The sequence below is a fragment of the Myotis yumanensis genome, unplaced genomic scaffold, assembly GCF_028538775.1.
Source record: "Myotis yumanensis isolate MYYU_CA2020_CCGP unplaced genomic scaffold, mMyoYum1.0.hap1 SCAF_23, whole genome shotgun sequence".
NCBI classification, from domain to species: domain Eukaryota; kingdom Metazoa; phylum Chordata; class Mammalia; order Chiroptera; family Vespertilionidae; genus Myotis; species Myotis yumanensis.
The window spans coordinates 14,122,770-14,140,293 of NW_027223774.1; the positions used below are offsets into that span (position 1 = coordinate 14,122,770).

General features: G+C 57.4%; 1 protein-coding gene across 2 annotated transcripts; it reads left to right on the top strand.

Annotated features, from left to right (window-relative positions):
• Positions 1-820: 820 nt before the first annotated feature.
• Positions 821-14,270, top strand: KCNN4 (potassium calcium-activated channel subfamily N member 4). 2 transcript variants are annotated; one of them, XM_070402129.1, is made up of 9 exons: positions 821-1,753; positions 5,885-5,980; positions 7,226-7,638; positions 9,356-9,491; positions 11,081-11,191; positions 11,499-11,617; positions 11,954-12,023; positions 13,170-13,331; positions 13,750-14,270. In XM_070402129.1, exons 1-8 carry the CDS (start codon positions 1,595-1,597, stop codon positions 13,326-13,328), a joined length of 1,263 nt encoding a protein of 420 aa, XP_070258230.1. In that variant the 5' UTR covers positions 821-1,594; the 3' UTR covers positions 13,329-13,331; positions 13,750-14,270. The 2 variants fall into 2 exon arrangements, with proteins under 2 accessions (XP_070258230.1, XP_070258231.1); XM_070402130.1 differs by lacking the exon at positions 821-1,753 and adding an exon at positions 3,825-3,904.
• Positions 14,271-17,524: the final 3,254 nt, after the last annotated feature.

Below are 17,524 nucleotides of genomic sequence, written 5' to 3' on the forward strand. Positions count from 1 at the left end.
TGAGGTGACCGTTTGTATTATCTGGAGGTGCCTGTCCTTGGTGGGGGCCTCTCCTTTCCCTGCCGGTACCGGCCCGGGTGCCCACACTCAGTGTGTGCTGTGTTTGTGAGGTTGTGTATTGCATTGTGCCGCAGGGTGTCCTCTGGTGTTCTGTGTGGGGTTGTTGCAGGCCTATCAGCTGTGTCCGTGGGTCCCATCTGCTGAGTCATGTGACACGTGGTGTTTGTCAGAGGCGGTGCGGGGCAGTGCGGTGTGGATGTGGTTCGTGTCGCTGTGTCTTTGCGCATTTCCCTGTGCGTGCTGCATCTGCGTGGTCGTGCGTGGTGCAGTATATGGAGGGCAGGGCCGTGTGTGGCTGCCGTACACGGTGCCTGGATGTGGCTTGTCCGTCAGAGGCGGTGGCGCATGTTTTCCTCTGTACACATTGCATTTGGGCCCTGGGGTGCATGGAGCCTGTGCCCCCTTCCCAGGGGCACCATTCTGGGCTGTGTCCTCTGTGATGTCTTCCTTTGGGCCCGTGCTGTTAGGGATTCTGTGTGTCGCTGGACAGTGCAGGTCTCTGCCTGCGTCCATTCCCACTGCTCTCCGATTACACACGAGAATGGCACATGTACGGGGGCACACCGTGTGTGCTGTGAGCCAGCCTCTGAGCATCCGTGCGAGTCGCCATGTGCATGACGTGTGTCCGTGTGCAGTTTTCCATGTGCTGGCTGATGGGGACTGCCGTGGGGTGTCCCTAAGTGTTGTGTGTCTGCACGTGTTGGATATCATTCCCCAGGTGTGTAATGCGTGGGACTCTGAGAGTGCACTGTTCACACCGAGATGTGTGTGCGTGCGGCGTTTGGGCACCGCTATGTCAACACAATCTGTGTGTTTGCGGGACACTTGCTATATGTTGTGGTTGTGTAGCTTATGTATGTGCGTCCAGTATGTGGTGTCTGGGTGTGGCTGGGAGTGTCAGGCGATGTTGTGCCCATTTTGATCGCAGTGTCTGTGCCCGAGTGTAGGCGATATTTGGGTGGCTGTGTGTGCCACGGGCGCTGTCTGCTTCCTCGCTGAGTGCCGGAGTGTGTCACACCATGGATGTGGTGTCTGGGTGTGGCTGTGGGTTTCAGAACTTGTTGGGAGTTGTGAGTCACTTGGTGTAGGTTGTGTTGTGTGGCCATGTGTGTTCGGTTCTGTCTCTGACCACGCTGGGTGTGCTGGTGTCACATGGGGCCTGGGCGTGGCTAGATGTAGGTGTGTGTTACACAGTGCAGGCCGTTGTGTGTGACCATTCTGTCAGTGTGTCTTTATCCACGAGGATGCACGATTCTTCCTTGCTCTGCCCCAAGACACACTCCAGCCCCTCCTTAGTCTGAGAAGCGGGGTTGGGGAGCCTCCCCTCTGCCCAAGGGCCTCCCGGCCCCTCCCTGCCCTGCCCAGCAGACACCACCCCCAGAGGGCACCGGCTCCCTGTGCCTCAAAGCGAGAGCCCCAGAGCAACTGAGCGGAGCAGGCTGAGGACCTGCAAGCCACAGTGGCTGCCCTTTGTGTGCTGCGAGGTGGGGGACCCTGGGCAGGAAGCTGGCTGAGTCCCAAGACCCAGGGGGCCATGGGCGGGGAGCTGGTGCCTGGCCTGGGAGCCCTTCGGCGGCGAAAGCGCCTGCTGGAGCAGGAGAAGTGGCTGGCCTGCTGGGCACTGACTCTGGCGGGAATTGGCATCGGGCTCATGGTGCTACACGCGGAGATGCTGTGGTTCGGAGGGTGCACGGTGAGTGAAACTCATTCTGGGCCACTGGAGGCTGGGGGCTGAGACTCCCTGGGCAGAGGGAGGAGGGGCCTGGGGGCTGGGACTCCTGGGTCAGAGGGGTCAGAGGGAGGAGGGGCTGGGGGCCTGGACTTTTGTCTGAGGGAGGAGGGGTTGGGGGGCCTGGACTCTGAGTCAGAGGGAGGAGGGGCTGGAGCCTGGACTCTGGGTCTGAGAAAGGAGGGGCTGGGGGCCTGGACTCCTGGGTCTGAGGGAGGAGGGGCTGGGGGCCTGGACTCCTGGGTCTGAGGGAGGAGGGGCTGGAGCCTGGACTCTGGGTCTGAGAAAGGAGGGGCTGGGGGCCTGGACTCCTGGGTCTGAGGGAGGAGGGGCTGGGGGCCTGGACTCCTGGGTCTGAGGGAGGAGGGGCTGGGGGCCTGGACCCCTGGGTCTGAGGGAGGAGGGGCTGGGGGCCTGGACTCCTGGGTCTGAGGGAGGAGGGGCTGGGGGCCTGGACTCCTGGGTCTGAGGGAGGAGGGGCTGGGGGCTTGGACTGCTGGGTCTGAGGGAGGAGGGCTGGGGGCCTGGACTCCTGGGTCTGAGGGAGGAGGGGCTGGGGGCCTGGACTCCTGGGTCTGAGGGAGGAGGGGCTGGGGCCTGGACCCCTGGGTCTGAGGGAGGAGGGGCTGGGGGCTTGGACTGCTGGGTCTGAGGGAGGAGGGGCTGGGGGCCTGGACCCCTGGGTCTGAGGGAGGAGGGGGCTGGGGGCTGAGACTCCTGGTCTGAGGGCAGAGGGCACTGGGGGCTGGAGTTTGGGATCCAGGGAGGCAACGGCTGGGGGTCCTCTCTGCATAATGAAGGGACAAGGGGTCTCAGTCTTTGAAGGTATTGCAATTAGACAGCTGGAGGTCCAGGACCCCTGGAGTCAGGGGGAAGGGGCTGAGCAGATTAGGGGAGCGGTAACCCTTGGTTTGGTGAAGGGAGGGTGAGGAAAGAAACTAGCTTCTCCCAATAGGTGGGTGGCTCCTTGGTCCTTATCTAAACCCGAACGTTTACCCAGAACCTCAGCATTCAGGGTAGAGGCCAAAAGAAACTGGCTGGGGGTGGGGGTGGGAAATGGACACACACACACACACACACACACACACACACACACACACACCCTGACCCTTCTATATCATTAAGAAGCCCAACTTCCTCAGAATCTACATGCTGTTTAACCTGGGAACTAATGGAGAAGTAGGTGTATAGTAGCCTGGCCTCCTGGGTCCCAGGGGAGGAGGGGAGGAGGGTCTGGCCTCCCGGTCTGAAGGAGGAGGCCTAGAGCATCTTTTGGGGAAGGATCTGACTGAGGATAGTGAATGGAAAGGGAAAGGACAGGTGGGGCCCCGACAAGCCTGAGCAGGCTCCCGGCACATTCCAGCCGTGGTCAGCGGGGCAGCGATGGGGCACAGGGAGGACACGGGTCGGAATTAGTGGCTTGAGGACAGAACAGAATTGCTCAACAGGAAAGGAGGGGTTGGAGACCAGTCTGGCTTAAGGGATGTGGAGTCGGGCTGGTCCGGGGGGGGGGGGGGGGGCACTGATTTGAGGAGGAATCTTGGGGGATGGAGGCTCAAGCTTGGGCTTTGGGGGTGAGGGAGGCAGGCAGCTCTGTAGGGACCAGGAGCCCCATGGAAGGTCAGGGCAGACTGGTTTCCTCCGGCCAGGAGGCCAAGAAGAGAGCAGCGGGCACTGAGGGGGTGGGGCAGCTGAAGCCCATGCCAACAGGAAGCATGGCCGAGCCTACCCACCGCTCCCCGCTCCAGCACCCCGCCCAGCAGGGGATGTGGGGGCATGGGAACCCTGGCAGATATGAAGGGACAAGGGGGTCACTTCTACCCCCTCCATCCACCTTCTCTCTTTCATTTCTTCCTTTCCTTTTCCACCTGCCAGGCTTCTGCCTCCAGCGGTGAGGCTCCCTCAGCCTGTTTCCCCTCTGTAAGCAGGCTGAGGGTTGAAGTCCGTGACCCTCGGGGTCCTCCGCAGCCCCGTTTCTCCGACTGCCTTCAGAGCAGCCATGTCCCCTCCCCACCTCCAGCTCAATCTAATGAACCTATTGCACAGGGACCCAGACAGCTGCTCCCCAGGGGCGCGGGGCTGGAGGAGAGGCAGGGGCCCAGGTCCAGAATGAAGGTGAGCAAGACAGAGATCCCAGAGCGGGTGAGGGAGTGTCCGGGAATTGGAAGAGTAGACGTGACCTCGGGAGAAGTGCAACTGCAGTGTGGGGAGGGGGGTTGTGTCTAGTTGGGCAGCATTTGGGACAAACTAAAGAAAGAGACAGGGAATGAGGTTCCAGAGAAGGATGAAGGGGTGGGGGAGGGCTGTAGACAACAGCACCATTGTTCAGGCTGGGGGGGGGGGGGGGGCAGGCCCCCAGGAGCAGGAAACTGGCTCTCTTCCCCTGCATAGAGGGGGGCCCTGCCCCCTCCAGGGGAGCTGGCAGCATCTTAGGAGAAACAGGTGTCTTAGGAGAAACAGGTGTCTTAGTAGGAACAGGGGGAGCCCAGTTGGGAGCCCAGGTGGTCTCATTCCCCTGCAACACCCCCCAGGCAGGGTTACACCGCCCCCAGCCTCTCTTAGGGAATCTAGCAGGCCCAGTCCCCTCTCAATCCTTCCCTCAGAAATTCTAGATTCCTCCAAGGTATTGCCACACAAAGAGGGAAAAGCCTTCTCCGTGGTTTCTGGGGGCCATGTGCTTCCGGCCAGATCTGCCCTGGGCAGAGAGCCAGGAGAGAGGGCGTTAGGTCAGGGAGAGGAGATGCAGGACACAGGACACAGGGGGGTCTTTCTCTGAGTCTCTCGGGGACTCAGCCCCCGGTGTGAGGGCAGGGGAGGGTGTCATTCATTCCTTGGGGATTGAGTGATGGTTTCTAGGCTCCTTGAGAATGGGGGCATGTGGTGGGACCTGAAGTTGCTTTCTAGGGCAAGACCAGCTGGGTGGGAAGGGGAGGGAAGGGGAGGGGACACTCTTTAGGGGCCAAATGTCTGCTTCTGGGTTTTGGGGGTGAGGGAGGCAGGCAGCTCTCTAGTGATTTGGGGGGGTGCAGGCACACACCCCACATACACACAAACACTGAGGAACACAGACCAACAGAGCCTCCTGGAGCAGCCCCATCTCCCCTGCACACTCATGGATGCTGGGTTCCTGCCCCCAGGCCTCTGTCCACTCTGCCCCTTCCGGAGAGGAAGGGAGAGGGAGAGAGAGAAACATCAATGAGAATCATTGATTGGCTGCCTCCTGCACACCCCCTACGGGGATCAAGCCCACAACCTGGGCATGTGCCCTGACCGGGCATTGAACCATGACCTCCTGGTTCATAGGTCGATGCTCAACCACTGAGTTACCATGGCCAGGCTGAGGATCTATTTTTGATGGGGAAGTGGACGGGAATGAAGAAGGAATGTGAATTTCAAGTTCTCCCCTAAGGGATGCGGGCCCTAGGAGAAGAGCTGAGGAGGAGGCACTGGCCAGGGCTGTCCAATCGGAAAGGACGGGGACCAGATGATGGTTCTGAGACTTCCCAGAACTGAGATGTCGGGAGGCACCGGGTTGTGGCTTGTGGGGAAAGGAGTCTAGGACAATGGTCGGCAAACTCATTAGTCAACAGAGCCAAATATCAACAGTACAACGATTGAAATTCTATATAGGCAGGTACATTTTTATTAACTTAATTAGGGTACTCCTAAGCTGGCCTTTGCTAAAAACGTCCTCAGTCTGATTGAGGTACGTTCGCTGAGGTCGACCGCTTCCAACTCTCCCATCCACACTCGTCTTCTATACTTGTTTTGTCTATTCAGTGGTCGGCAAACTGCGGCTCTCGAGCCACATGCAGCTCTTCGGCCCCTTGAGTGTGGCTCTTCCACAAAATACCACGTGCGGGCACGCATGTACAGTGCGATTGAAACTTCGTGGCCCATGCGCAGAAGTAGGTATTTTGTGGAAGAGCCACACTCAAGGGCCCAGAGAGCCGCATGTGGCTCGCGAGCCACAGTTTGCCGACCACTGTTAGGAAATTGGGAATTGAGAAGAAAAGGCTGTTTGGGAGGAAGGTAGAGGAGACGGATGGGCAGAGACCTGGGATCTCACCCCTTTCTCTCTCTCTCTCCCAACAGTGGGCGTTCTACCTGTTCCTGGTTAAGTGTACCATCAGCATCTCCACCTTCTTGCTCCTTTGTTTCATCTTGGCTTTCCATGCCAAAGAGGTCCAGGTAGGGTGGGCCCCGCCCCCGCCCCCGCCCCCGCCCCAACCCCTTCCTTTTGCCGCCAGCCCCCACCACGCCCTGTCAGCTCACACTTTCCATCCTCCTCCTCCTCCTCCTGGGCTGAGTAATGTGGTTCCTCTGCTCTGAGATGCGTCCACACCCTCACCCACTGGGATGGGATGAACCGTGGACAGACCAACAGGGCCTCCTGGAGCAGCCCCGTCCCCCTGCACACTCATGGATGCTGAGCTCCTGCCCCCAGGCCTCTGTCCACTCTGCCCCCGGGCGGCCTCACTCCAGGCCCGGCCTCCCAGATCGCTGTCCTCCTTCCCTGAGTCCCCACCTGTTCCAATCCCAAGCAACCCCAGACCCCGGGTGTGTGCCCACAGGCCCTCCCCCACTCCTGAGCTCCCCTCTGTGCCAATGTCCCCCTGACTCAGGAGCCCTTCCCACCCCTTTCTCCCTCCAGTGTCATGTCTCTCTACCCCGGCCCCCTCAGATGCACCCCCACCCCCAGATCCTGTTCCCTCTTCCCTTCCCCCATGTAAAATGGGGTTATTGGCCGTGTGCGGTAATGTCCCTCGCAGGGCTGGTGTGTAAGCGGTGCTTGGTAAAAAGTACACGTTCTCGCTCACAGCAGTCATTTGAGCAGTGGAGTGCCCTGGGTTTGTAGCCTGGGGGTGCCACTGCCGACCTGGGGAACCTGGGGGACCTGGGCCTCAGCTCCCACACCTTTAAATGGGGGTAATAACGCTTCCAACCCCATGTGCTGGGCGCATTCACTGAGTCACAGCATGTACGCAGTGCCCTGCACGTCCAAATGCCCCCTCGGTGTCAGCTGTGGTCGTGGCTAACGGTATGCCCACCACGGTCACCACACACATGTCTCAGAAACAGGACTAGGAGGCGGCTCCATGGATGCGGAGGGTACGCTCCGGAAGGCAGGGGTGTCTGCCTGCTATTCCCATCAATACACAAAACAATCTCAGGCACCTGGGAGCCCCACTAGGTGTTGCTGGCCGAACGTTCTGGAAGGGGGCTGACCTAGGCGGGAAGGGAGAAGTGGGAGACATGTCCTCCTCGAGTGCGGCCCTGCTCCGCGCCCACCCTCCGCAGCCCCACGCCCCGGCGCTATCTGCCTCCTTCCCCGGCCCGGCGGGCGTGGCCCCCTTATCTCCGGGCCCAGGCTGGCATCCGGCCGCCTGACCTTCATGTGAACCCCCTCCTTTCCCGCTCGCACCCTCCCCGCAGCTGTTCATGACGGACAACAGCCTCCGGGACTGGCGCGTGGCGCTCACCGGGCGGCAGGCGGCGCAGATCCTGGTGGAGCTGGCGGTGTGCGGGCTGCACCCGGCGCCGGTGCGGGGCCCGCCGTGCCCGCTGCCCAGCGCGACGCAGCCCTGGCCGGGCTTCCTGAGCCAGGGGGAGGCGCTGCTGTCGCTGGCCATGCTGCTGCGCCTCTACCTGGTGCCCCGCGCCGTGCTCCTGCGCAGCGGCGTCCTGCTCAACGCGTCCTACCGCAGCATCGGCGCCCTCAACCAGGTCCGCTTCCGCCACTGGTTCGTGGCCAAGCTCTACATGAACACGCACCCCGGCCGCCTGCTGCTCTGCCTCACGCTTGGCCTCTGGCTCACCACCGCCTGGGTGCTGTCGGTGGCCGAGAGGTGAGGGTGCTGGGTGCTGGGGGGTGGAGGGAGGGGCTGGGGGGAGGGGTGGTGCCAGGAGCCTCTGGAGCCGCTTACAGCAGCTGCGCCCTGTCGGCGGTGCAGGTTGGGTCCCTGGGGGGGCCAGGCAGCGCAGAAGGCTATTGTCCGCATGTGTCCAGGCCAGCCCTAGCCCTGCCTCCACCTGCGGCCTCCGGGCTCCCCGGGCGCACACAGACCCTAGGAAGCCCTTCCCTTCCTGCTTCCCAACCTCCTGCCTCGGGTTCCAGGCATCTGTTCCCTCAAAGCACAGGCGCTGGGGCCTGGCCAAGTCTTGGTCTGCCTTGGAGGAACTGGCACAGATGCACTGTAGGTGCCCACCGTGATGCCCACGTGGGTTATCCGGGGGCTGCTCTGGAAGAGAATTCCCTGAGGGAACTGGTACCGGATTCCAGGCTGCCTGCTGGACAGCGTGCAACCCGATGCTGGGCCCGTGCGCCCTTTCAGGACCTCAGTCTGTCTCTCCCCCTGCCGCCCCCCCCCCCACACACACATTGGGGGTAACCTTAGCCCATGGTTCTCAAAGTGTGGTTCCAGGGCCAGCAGCACCTGAGAACTTGTTGCAAACCCAAATCCTCAGGCCCCGTCCAGACCAACTAGATTTAAAACCCTCTGACAGGAGGGGCCAAGCAATTTGTCTTAACAAGTGATTGTGATGCCCGCTCAAGTTTGAGAGCCTCTGGTTTCAAGTCCACCTGGCACAGGATTCTTGAGGGGAGGTGGGGAGTGGGAGACCTGGCTTTAGATCTCTCCTTTCCGAGCTTGTTTTCTCATCTGTAAAATAGGTCCCTTTGACAAATTGCACCTTCTTTAAGGTCTCTCTGGCAATTCTAATCTTTTGTAATTTTAAACTTCACCTTGCAGGACCTCACCTCCGTTTCCCCAGCTGGGGAATCGGTCATGATCAGGGTCAAGGAATGGTCCTCCCACCATGTTTCTTATCTGAAATACAGGACGATGGGGAGGGAGTCACATTTCTAAGTCCTAAGGCAGAGGTCCTCCAGCTTGACTGCACTTGGGGAGAGGAGGGTGGGCTTATTTACAGCACAGACTCAGCCCCCACTGCTATTCACTAGTTCACTGGGTCTGAGATGTCGTTCCCTACTGACCCTGACGCAGGAGGGGTCTGTGGGCCAGAGTTGGCCAAGTCCTGATTTTCGATCCCTTCCACGGCTGGACAGAAATGCCCCCTTCTGAGAAGTGAGGGGGAAATGCAGAGTCCCAGCAAGACTCTGTAGAGTCCCACCCACCTTTTTAGCCCCAATAGCGCCACCTCTAGGCCAGACAGCATCCTGTAGAAATTAGAAGAAAGGCTCCCATTCCTCTGGGTGGATGCAGTCCCCTGCCGGGGTCTGACAAGTGGACTTCGGGCTGGGTTTCCGCCCCCCCGCTCAACCCCTCAACCACACACTCTGAATGCAGCAGCCCTGGTAGCCTCACTGACACCGAGCAGGCTTTGGAATTGGCTGCACCCAGGTTCAAGTCCCACAGACCAGAGAGGTTGAGCGTCCAGCCCAGCGCACACAGCAGCGAGGAGGCCAGGCTCTCCAAAGCCCAGAACTTACTGGCTTTTTTCCCTGGGTGCTTCTTGGGACTGTGGGTATGTGTTAGGAAGGAGGGTGTCAAACACCATGGGACCCCGGGAGCAATTTCAGAACTAACCCATCCTTCCCCATAGGCAGGCTGTTAACGCCACCGGCCACCTTTCGGACACTCTGTGGCTGATCCCCATCACATTCCTGACCATCGGCTATGGGGACGTGGTGCCGGGCACCATGTGGGGCAAGATTGTTTGCCTCTGCACTGGAGTCATGGTGAGTACAGGCTCCTCAGGGACCCTGCCCTATTCCGCACTGGTCATCCCCTGGCTCCAGGAAGCCATGGAGCCAACACAGGCAGTCAGGGCCACCCTCAAGAAACTGGGCGTCTGGGCCCCCACAGCCCCAGTCCCTCTCTGGGACACAGACCCTCGGCCCCATTTCCTTTTAAAACACAGGAATCCATCCCCAAAACCAGTGGTTCTCAACCTTTTGGCCCTTTAAATACAGTTCCTCATGTTGTGAGCCAACCATAGAATTATTTTCGTTGCTATTTCATAACTGTAATGTTGCTACTGTTATGAATCGTAATGTAAATATCTGATATGCAGGATGGTCGTAGGCGACCCCTGTGAAAGGGTTGTTCGACCGCCAAAGGGGTCGCGACCCACAGGTTGAGAACCGCTGCCCAAAACCCTTGATCTCTCAGAAACCTAAGATCCCAGCCCTCATCCTCCTCAGGAACACAAGGCCCCTAACTTCCCAGCCCCATTTCCTCCCAGAATCCAGGAATCCAGCCCTGAGCCCCGTCAAGGCTCCGAATCCTGCTCCACCCCCTGGCCCCCTAGTCATCTAGGACTCAGGCACCGTTTCCCAGCTCTGGGAAAGGAATCCAAGCTCCCAGCCTCCATCGAGGCCACAGAGTCTAATCATGGAGAGTATGCCTGGGGGGCCAGGCTGCCTGGGGCCAAATCCTGCTCCTGCCACTTCCTAGCTGGAAGCAAGCCATATACTAGTACCTCCCAGGCCTCAGTTTCCTCGTCTATAAAATAGGATACTTATACCAGTGAACTCCTCGGGTTCTTGAGGAGATTAAATGAATTGAAACATGTAAAGGATCCCAAACGGTGCCCAGCACATAGGAAATGCTCAGGAAGGGGGGGGGCTGTTATAATGGCCCCAGGCATCTGCCACCCCCACCCCAGCGCCAGTCCCTCAAGGATGAGGCAGAGGCTCTCCAGCCCCATGATGCCTCCTCCCAGAGTCAGCCTCTGCACGAATCCAGACATTCACCCTTCCCCTTCATAGACCCAGGCATCCAGTTACCCCCACGCAACCCTTATACCCCCACCCCACCCCCGGACCCAGCACCCAATGCCTTGACCTTCACCTCCCCAAGAGACCGGGCTCCCCTTACCCTCAGGGACTCAGGCCGCCAGTCCCCAGCCCTGATGTTGTCCCAGGAAAGACATGTTGAATCCCCAGGGAGGAGGGTGAGGGACACCCCGGTGACCTGATGGCTAACTGGGTGTGAGCAGCCGGGAGGAATGGTTCCCACAGGAGCCTGAGGTCTGCCCCTTGCCCAGCCCAGCCCTCCTCTCCTCCTCCATTCATACCCTTAACCAAAGAGAATATTTTGATGGTGTAAATACACACAGGAGTTCATCTCAGACCCGTGACTTCTAATCCTTGCTCCCCGCTTGGAGCTGTTTGCTTGTCTGTCAACTAGGGGTGGTCGGGCCTGCCTTCTGGCTGTTGGGGGGCGGGGGGTGGGGTGGGGGAGAGGTGGGCAAGGAGAGGTGGTGGAACAGGGCTAGCCTACAGAGCCCCACAGCCCTGTGTCACAGTGCCTGCTGTGCCCACAGGGAGTCTGCTGCACAGCCCTGCTGGTGGCAGTGGTGGCTCGGAAGCTGGAGTTCAATAAGGCAGAGAAGCATGTGCACAACTTCATGATGGACATCCAGTATGCCAAAGAGGTGAGGGTGGGCTACACAGGAGTCCCAACCCCACCTCCCTCCTCCCTCAGACCCAGGGGTCCAGGCCTCCAGCCCCTCCTCCCTCAGACCCAGGAGTCCAGGCCTCCAGCCCCTCCTCCCTCAGACCCAGGGGTCCAGGCCTCCAGCCCTTCCTCCCTCAGACCCAGGAGTCCAGGCCCCCAGCCCCTCCTCCCTCAGACCCAGGAGTCCAGGCCCCCAGCCCCTTCTCCCTCAGACCCAGGCTCCCAGCCCCTCTTCCCAGAGCCAAGGAGTCTGTCTGCACTGACACTGTGCCACCCTCCCCCAGATGAAGGAGTCAGCTGCCCGAGTGCTACAAGAGGCCTGGATGTTCTACAAACATACACGCAGGAAGGACTCTGGAGCTGCCCGCAGGCACCAGCGCAAGCTGCTGGCTGCTATCAACACGTGAGGGCTGCTGTGTGTGTGTGTGTGTGTGTGTGTGTGTGTGTACAACCACATGCACCCATGTGTGACTGAACAGATATCAGCCTGGACCTCATAGTGACTCTGAGTCTGTGGTGGCTGATTTTGCATGTCTCGGGGTGTCTGTGGATCTGCATACCTGGGTCTCTCCCAGGGAGGTGGACTCAAGGGTGCAGCCCCCCACTTCAGCTCTCTAGCAACTTTTCCTCTTTGTACTGTATATGCGTGGGTCTCTCCTCCCCTCACCCCTCCCCTGCGCTGGGGCCACATCTGGGGACCAGGCTGATGGGAAAACTGACCCCCTCCTTCTTCCCACAGGTTCCGCCAGGTGCGGCTGAAACACCGAAAGCTCCGGGAACAAGTGAACTCCATGGTGGACATCTCCAAGGTACCAGGATCCTGTGGGAGCGGAGAGGGAGGCTGGGGCCACGGGCAGAGAAATCTGGCCCTGGAATAGGGAAGGAACCCTGGCCAGGGCCTGGCACACAGGCACTCAATAAAGGTTTGTGGTTGGATGAATGAATGATGCAATACCGAGTTTCTAAAAGTCATGCATTATACAGAGAGATCCCTTTTAAACTTAAAAAAAAGGCACAAAGGACTCCAGTGTTTGGTTTTAAATTATTTTTATTGTCAACTTACTTACATGTGAACGGATATAAAATTCCTTCAACTTCTGACTCTTACACAATAATAAAACCAAAGCAAATTTACAAACCAAGCCCAAATACACATTGCAAAACCAATAAAATGCAAACGCACAACACGGGCATGGGGAAGGGTGACTGTCTCGGTGAAACTCAATCTCTGCTGCTCCTGTGAAGAGGGGGCCAGGACCCGGGGTGCCTCCCCTGCCTGGCCAAGCAGCTCGCCCCCTCAGGGCAGGGACGTCACACCCCTTGGCTGGACTCACAGCGTCTTTTGCTTATCCGGTGGCCTTTGCTTTTCCTCATTAGTCCGTGACAGTTCAAACAGTGGTCCTCGGCACCCCTGCCATGGTAAACACAGCCACAGGTACCGGCCTCTACGCTGCATGGCTCAGGGAGGAGGTGGTGGCCTAGATCTGCCAGAACTGACAGGCGCTAATTTCCTAAGATTATCGAGCCATAAAACACAGAGTTAAAGAATTCTCATAGAAAGCTCGCATGCCCTCAAGGATGAAGCTGTGAATCCTGGTTTGAGAAGGCAGGGAAAGGGCTAGCTGGATTTTGAAGGCAGGCGTTCATCAGTCCCACAAGTATTAGTGAGTACCTCCAACATCCCAGGCCCTATTGTAGGGGCTGCTTTGGGCCTGTCAATTAACTGCTCCAGGCCTGTTTCCTCAGCTGTAAATATGGGGACAGGATTCTCACTCCCCATGACTTGTAGGATTTTGCCAAGTAGCGGGGTGTGGTAGAGGTCAATACTTTGTACCTGTTACAACTGAGGATAAACCTTGAGGGCCTGTAACTACATGTTGGTTCCACTGCCTTCCCCACCGGACAGGGAGGCTGTACCTCAGCCCTCTGATACCTCCGACCCTCTCTCTGCCCAGATGCACATGATCCTGTGTGACCTGCAGCTGGGTCTGAGCAGCTCACATCAGGCCCTGGAAAAGCGCATTGACACCCTGGCAGGGAAGCTGGACACCCTGACGGAGCTGCTTAGCACTGCCCTGAAGCAGCTCCCGGAACCCAGCCAGGAGGCCACATAGCTGGTAAGGAGGCTGGGGCGCGGGCAGGAAAGCATTCTGGAGGGAAGGTGTCTGTGGTCTGCACCCCATATGGTGAAGGGGGCAGGGGATGGCCTGAGACAACACTGGCTGTGCTGGGAAGAAAGGACTCCAAGTTTGGGACTGGATGGCAGTGGAGGAAGGAGAAATTTCTCCCCTGTGCTGACCCTCAATACCCTCCCCTTTATTGCTTGGAATCTGTCTGTCTTTCTCTGTGCCGGTCCCTGGGCACGTTCTCTGGCTCCGTCCAAATGCCGGCAGCTCTCGTGGTGCCGGGTATACCCACCCTCTTATTTCCTCCTTTGCCCACTGGTTTCTGTCCGTCTCCACTTCTGTGTCCCCGCTCTTGCTCCTCCTCTGGTGTCTGGTCTGCCTGTCCATCCATCTCCCTTTGTCTCCCCAGGACCTATGGAGGAAGAACCAGGCTACTTTCCCCAGGACTGAGGTCAAGGACATGCTCTCTTCCACTCCTGACCCAGCCCTATGACTAAAACACCTCAAATGCAAGGACTCAAGGGGCCCCACCTTGGGGTGGGTTGACTCACTGAAGCTGCTGGAGGCGACACTGGCTGAAGGAGGGAGGCCGTGGCCCATCCCTGAGGCCCCAGATGGGAAAATGGTCACCACTACCCCACATACCCTCCACAAAAACATCCTCACTGTGCTGCTACAGCTGACCCCCAGCTTCTGTAGAAGTGGAGGTGCCTGGGGGCTGAGACGGCTGCGACCCGGAGTCCAGGATCCTGGGGAGCCTCAGTTACCACCGCTGGTCGGCAGAGCTGAAGGAGCCAGGCCTGAAGCTGGGACAAGGCAGGAGGTGGCGCCCCCTGGTGGGAGAGCAGGAGGACACTATTTTTCTAGAGTTGCAGAGAATATGGTGGGAGAGGAGGTGGAGGGGGTGAAGGGGCTCACCAGTCTCTGTTCTTATACTTTGTAATAAATTTTAAACAAAGACGGAAGTTGCTGTTTCTTTCTAAACATATCCACACTTCACACAGGCAGCTCGTCCAATGGAAGGCCCTTACCCTGCCCTGTCTGAACCTCAGTTTCCCCATCTATAAAACAGGCCTTTCCTAAGTGCCCTCCCAGGTCTGTAGGCTGCAGAGTCCTCAACAACCTCCCCACCCAGATCTGAGACTAAGAACAAGAGCTATGGATTCAGGCAGATCCTGGCTCCCCCACCCACTGGCTGTGTGTCTGGGGGCAAATGGTTCCACCTCTCTGAACATTTTACCTCACGTGTAAAATGGGGCCACCCCCCATGGAGCTGCGGTTAAAACAGAATGGCACAGAGGGTCAGGAATTCAGTGAGAACCAAATACAGGAGATATTCAATCCTTTTATTACTGCTATTGATTTTCAGACACAATGCCTGGCTGCCCCTTTTCTCTCTTCTGCCCTTTTCCCCTCTAGAAGCTAGATGACAACTCACCCATCAGGAGACTAGCAGGAACCCTAAACCGCCCCCCTACACTCATTTCATATCTGCTAGGGCTCAGACGGGAAAAGGGAGGGGGCTGGCACTTCCGGAGATCCCACTGTACGCCCAGCTCTGTGCTCCCCTTTTATAAATCACCAAGACCACTGCCCATCCCACCCCACCCCACTGTACAGACACAGAAACAGGTTTCAGTGGAGCCTGTCCTGAAGCTGAGAACCAGGGCTGCAGGGTCCAGATTCACACGCAGCCTGTCCCTCTGTGCCCTGTGGAGATGAGTCAGAGGCAGAGTGGCCTTGGGGCTCGAACCCAGGTCTCACTTCCTACAGTGGCTGCATTCCCCTTTGAGAGGCTGATTCATCCTCACTTCCCTGGAGTTGCGGGGAAGCGGGGGCTGCGAGTCATCCTCCTCTGCTGAGCTATCTTTGGATTTCCCTCCAAGTCCGCAGCCAGCCTCACCCCTCAGCCCTGCTAAACTGGGGCCTGCACCACCCACTGCCCGACTGCCCGCCCTTCCTCGTCACCAACCCGCCTGGGGAGCAAAGGAGACAGGAACTCGATGGAACCTCTGAGGACACTTCCAACAGCCTCCCCTCAGGAAGCCCTACTTACAGTGTCTCCTGGTAACCTGCCAAACTCATTAGTCTGGGACCACTCTTTCTTCGTCCCCCTCCGCGCCCCCCTTCAGCTGGCGAACCCCTTCCTACTCCTCCTTTAGGCCTTGGCTTGGATGTCCCCGCCTCCAGGAAGCCCTCTGAAGCTCCCATAGCCCCATGAACGTGTTCACAATATTTACTGGAACAAGCACCACGTTAAGCCCTTTGTATAACCCATCTTACAAATCTCTACAAAAGGAGGCAAAGTGGGTACTGCTGGTCCCGTTTTACAGATGAGAAAACTGAGATGAAGGAACCTGCTCAAAACCACAGCAAAGAGGTGGGTGAGCTGGGATTTGACCCAGGCAGCCTGGCTCCAGAGCCCCAGTGCTTAGCCAACTGGTCTATTCAGATCATCACACCATGTTTCCATTTTTGTTCACTATTGTGCCTTCAAGGCCATGTGCAGGGCCTCATATGCACAGTAAATCTCTAATGTGGCCCAAAGCCCCTCACCTTCTACCACATGTTGGCTTCCACTGAGACAAGGGAGGGACTGGTTTAGAAGGGGCTTCATGACTAAGAAACTTAAGAACACGTGAGAGATCCCAGTTCTGCATTATCTCGGGTCTGCGCCCACCTACCTGCTCCCATTCTCCTCTGTGGGTACAGGTCCTGACCCCCCCACCCCCGCTTCTGGCAGATCTTGCCCTCCTCTCACAGAACTAGCACTTCCTGAAGGCCCTGGCCAGGCTGGGGCTGCAGGCATGAGTCAGAGGGCTCTGTCCTTGAGGGGCTCAGTCTCAGGGTAATATTTGGCTACTTCCCTCTCCTACTTCTGTTCTGCCTGTACGCCCACGAGAGGACTGGGTGGAAAAAGAGGGTCCAGAGAGGAGTGGACGCTTTACCAGGATCAGAGAACCAGTCAGGTGCTGAGGTGGGGGCCAGGCTCTGGCCTCTCTCCTGCCATGGACCCACCCTCACCCCTGAAGACCTTCCTAATAATACCCAGACCTGACTGGGCCCTGCCCTTGCTCAAAAACCTTCCATGGCTCCCTCCTGCCCTCTCTTGGTCAAGCTCCTAAGCCTAGCTCATTTTTCCTTTTATTAAGATCCATTTTACATAAACTACACACATTTTAAATGCAGTCTCAATGAATTTTTACAAATGCACTCACCAGAGTAACCATTACTCAGATTAAGCTAGGAGTTTCCAGCCCCTTAAAAGCTCTCCTGTCCCAGCCAACACCTTCCTCCACCCTCGGTATTTACTTCTTGGGTTCTCCAGTGGCTGTGAGACGCACCCAGGGCACTCATTCTTTTGCACTGCAGAATAGTGTTCCATTGTGTTAACACACCCACAGGCCTCACGTGGGGGGCTCTTTAGATGCTGCCCCCCCACTTCAGATCCCCCCTTCCTGGCTGCTAACTATGATGCAACCAGTTCCCACTTACGGTGTTTCCTCACATCAAGCAATTCTCAGACACCAGCTGGGAGTCTTACAAGAATAAATAACATAGTGAGATTTTGTTGAATAGTGTGGATGAAAGGGGGTCATACACTAAACCAGACAAGCTCTGAGGCCTGCATGGCATCCAAAAATAGCCACATAGGACGGTTGAAATAAGAACTTCCTAACTAAAAGTGAGTCATGGAGGGCAGTCATATCCCAAGCCAGCATTTTCCTTGACAAAGGTCAAGTTTTACCTTAACTGAGCCCATCTATTGTCTTTTTGCATCTACAATAACATCCCTTTGGGATGTCAAAATCATCCCTCTTTTTCTAGACCCCTCAGGACACAAACACCCACTAGAGCCAGAAACCCTTCCTGCAATCGTGTTCCCTGAATACCATCTCTATGTGCTGTAAATGTTAATTGTTAACTATCTTGTACCCACCAATGTTTGTCTCTCCAGTTTACTCTTTATGCAATCTCAGAAATTTCCCCTTGCTTTGCTTTCTTTTTCCCACCTTCCTAATCTACCACCAATGAATTTCATGTAACCCTTCTTTCATCTCCTCCTTTAGTTATAATGTATAAAATATATTGCAAAACTGCCATTCTCAGGAGCATTTCCTCAACCAATTGAGATTTTGTTTCCCAGCAATTATGGTCAGTTTGGCTCAAATAAACTCACACCC

Coding starts and splice junctions, on each gene's coding strand:
- KCNN4 (XM_070402129.1), top strand. CDS start 1,595: ATGGGCGGGGAGCTGGTGCCTGGCCTGGGAGCCCTTCGGCGGCGAAAG. Junction 1,754..5,884: donor TGTGGTTCGGAGGGTGCACG/GTGAGTGAAACT, acceptor CTCTCCCAACAG/TGGGCGTTCTACCTGTTCCT. Junction 11,192..11,498: donor ACATCCAGTATGCCAAAGAG/GTGAGGGTGGGC, acceptor ACCCTCCCCCAG/ATGAAGGAGTCAGCTGCCCG.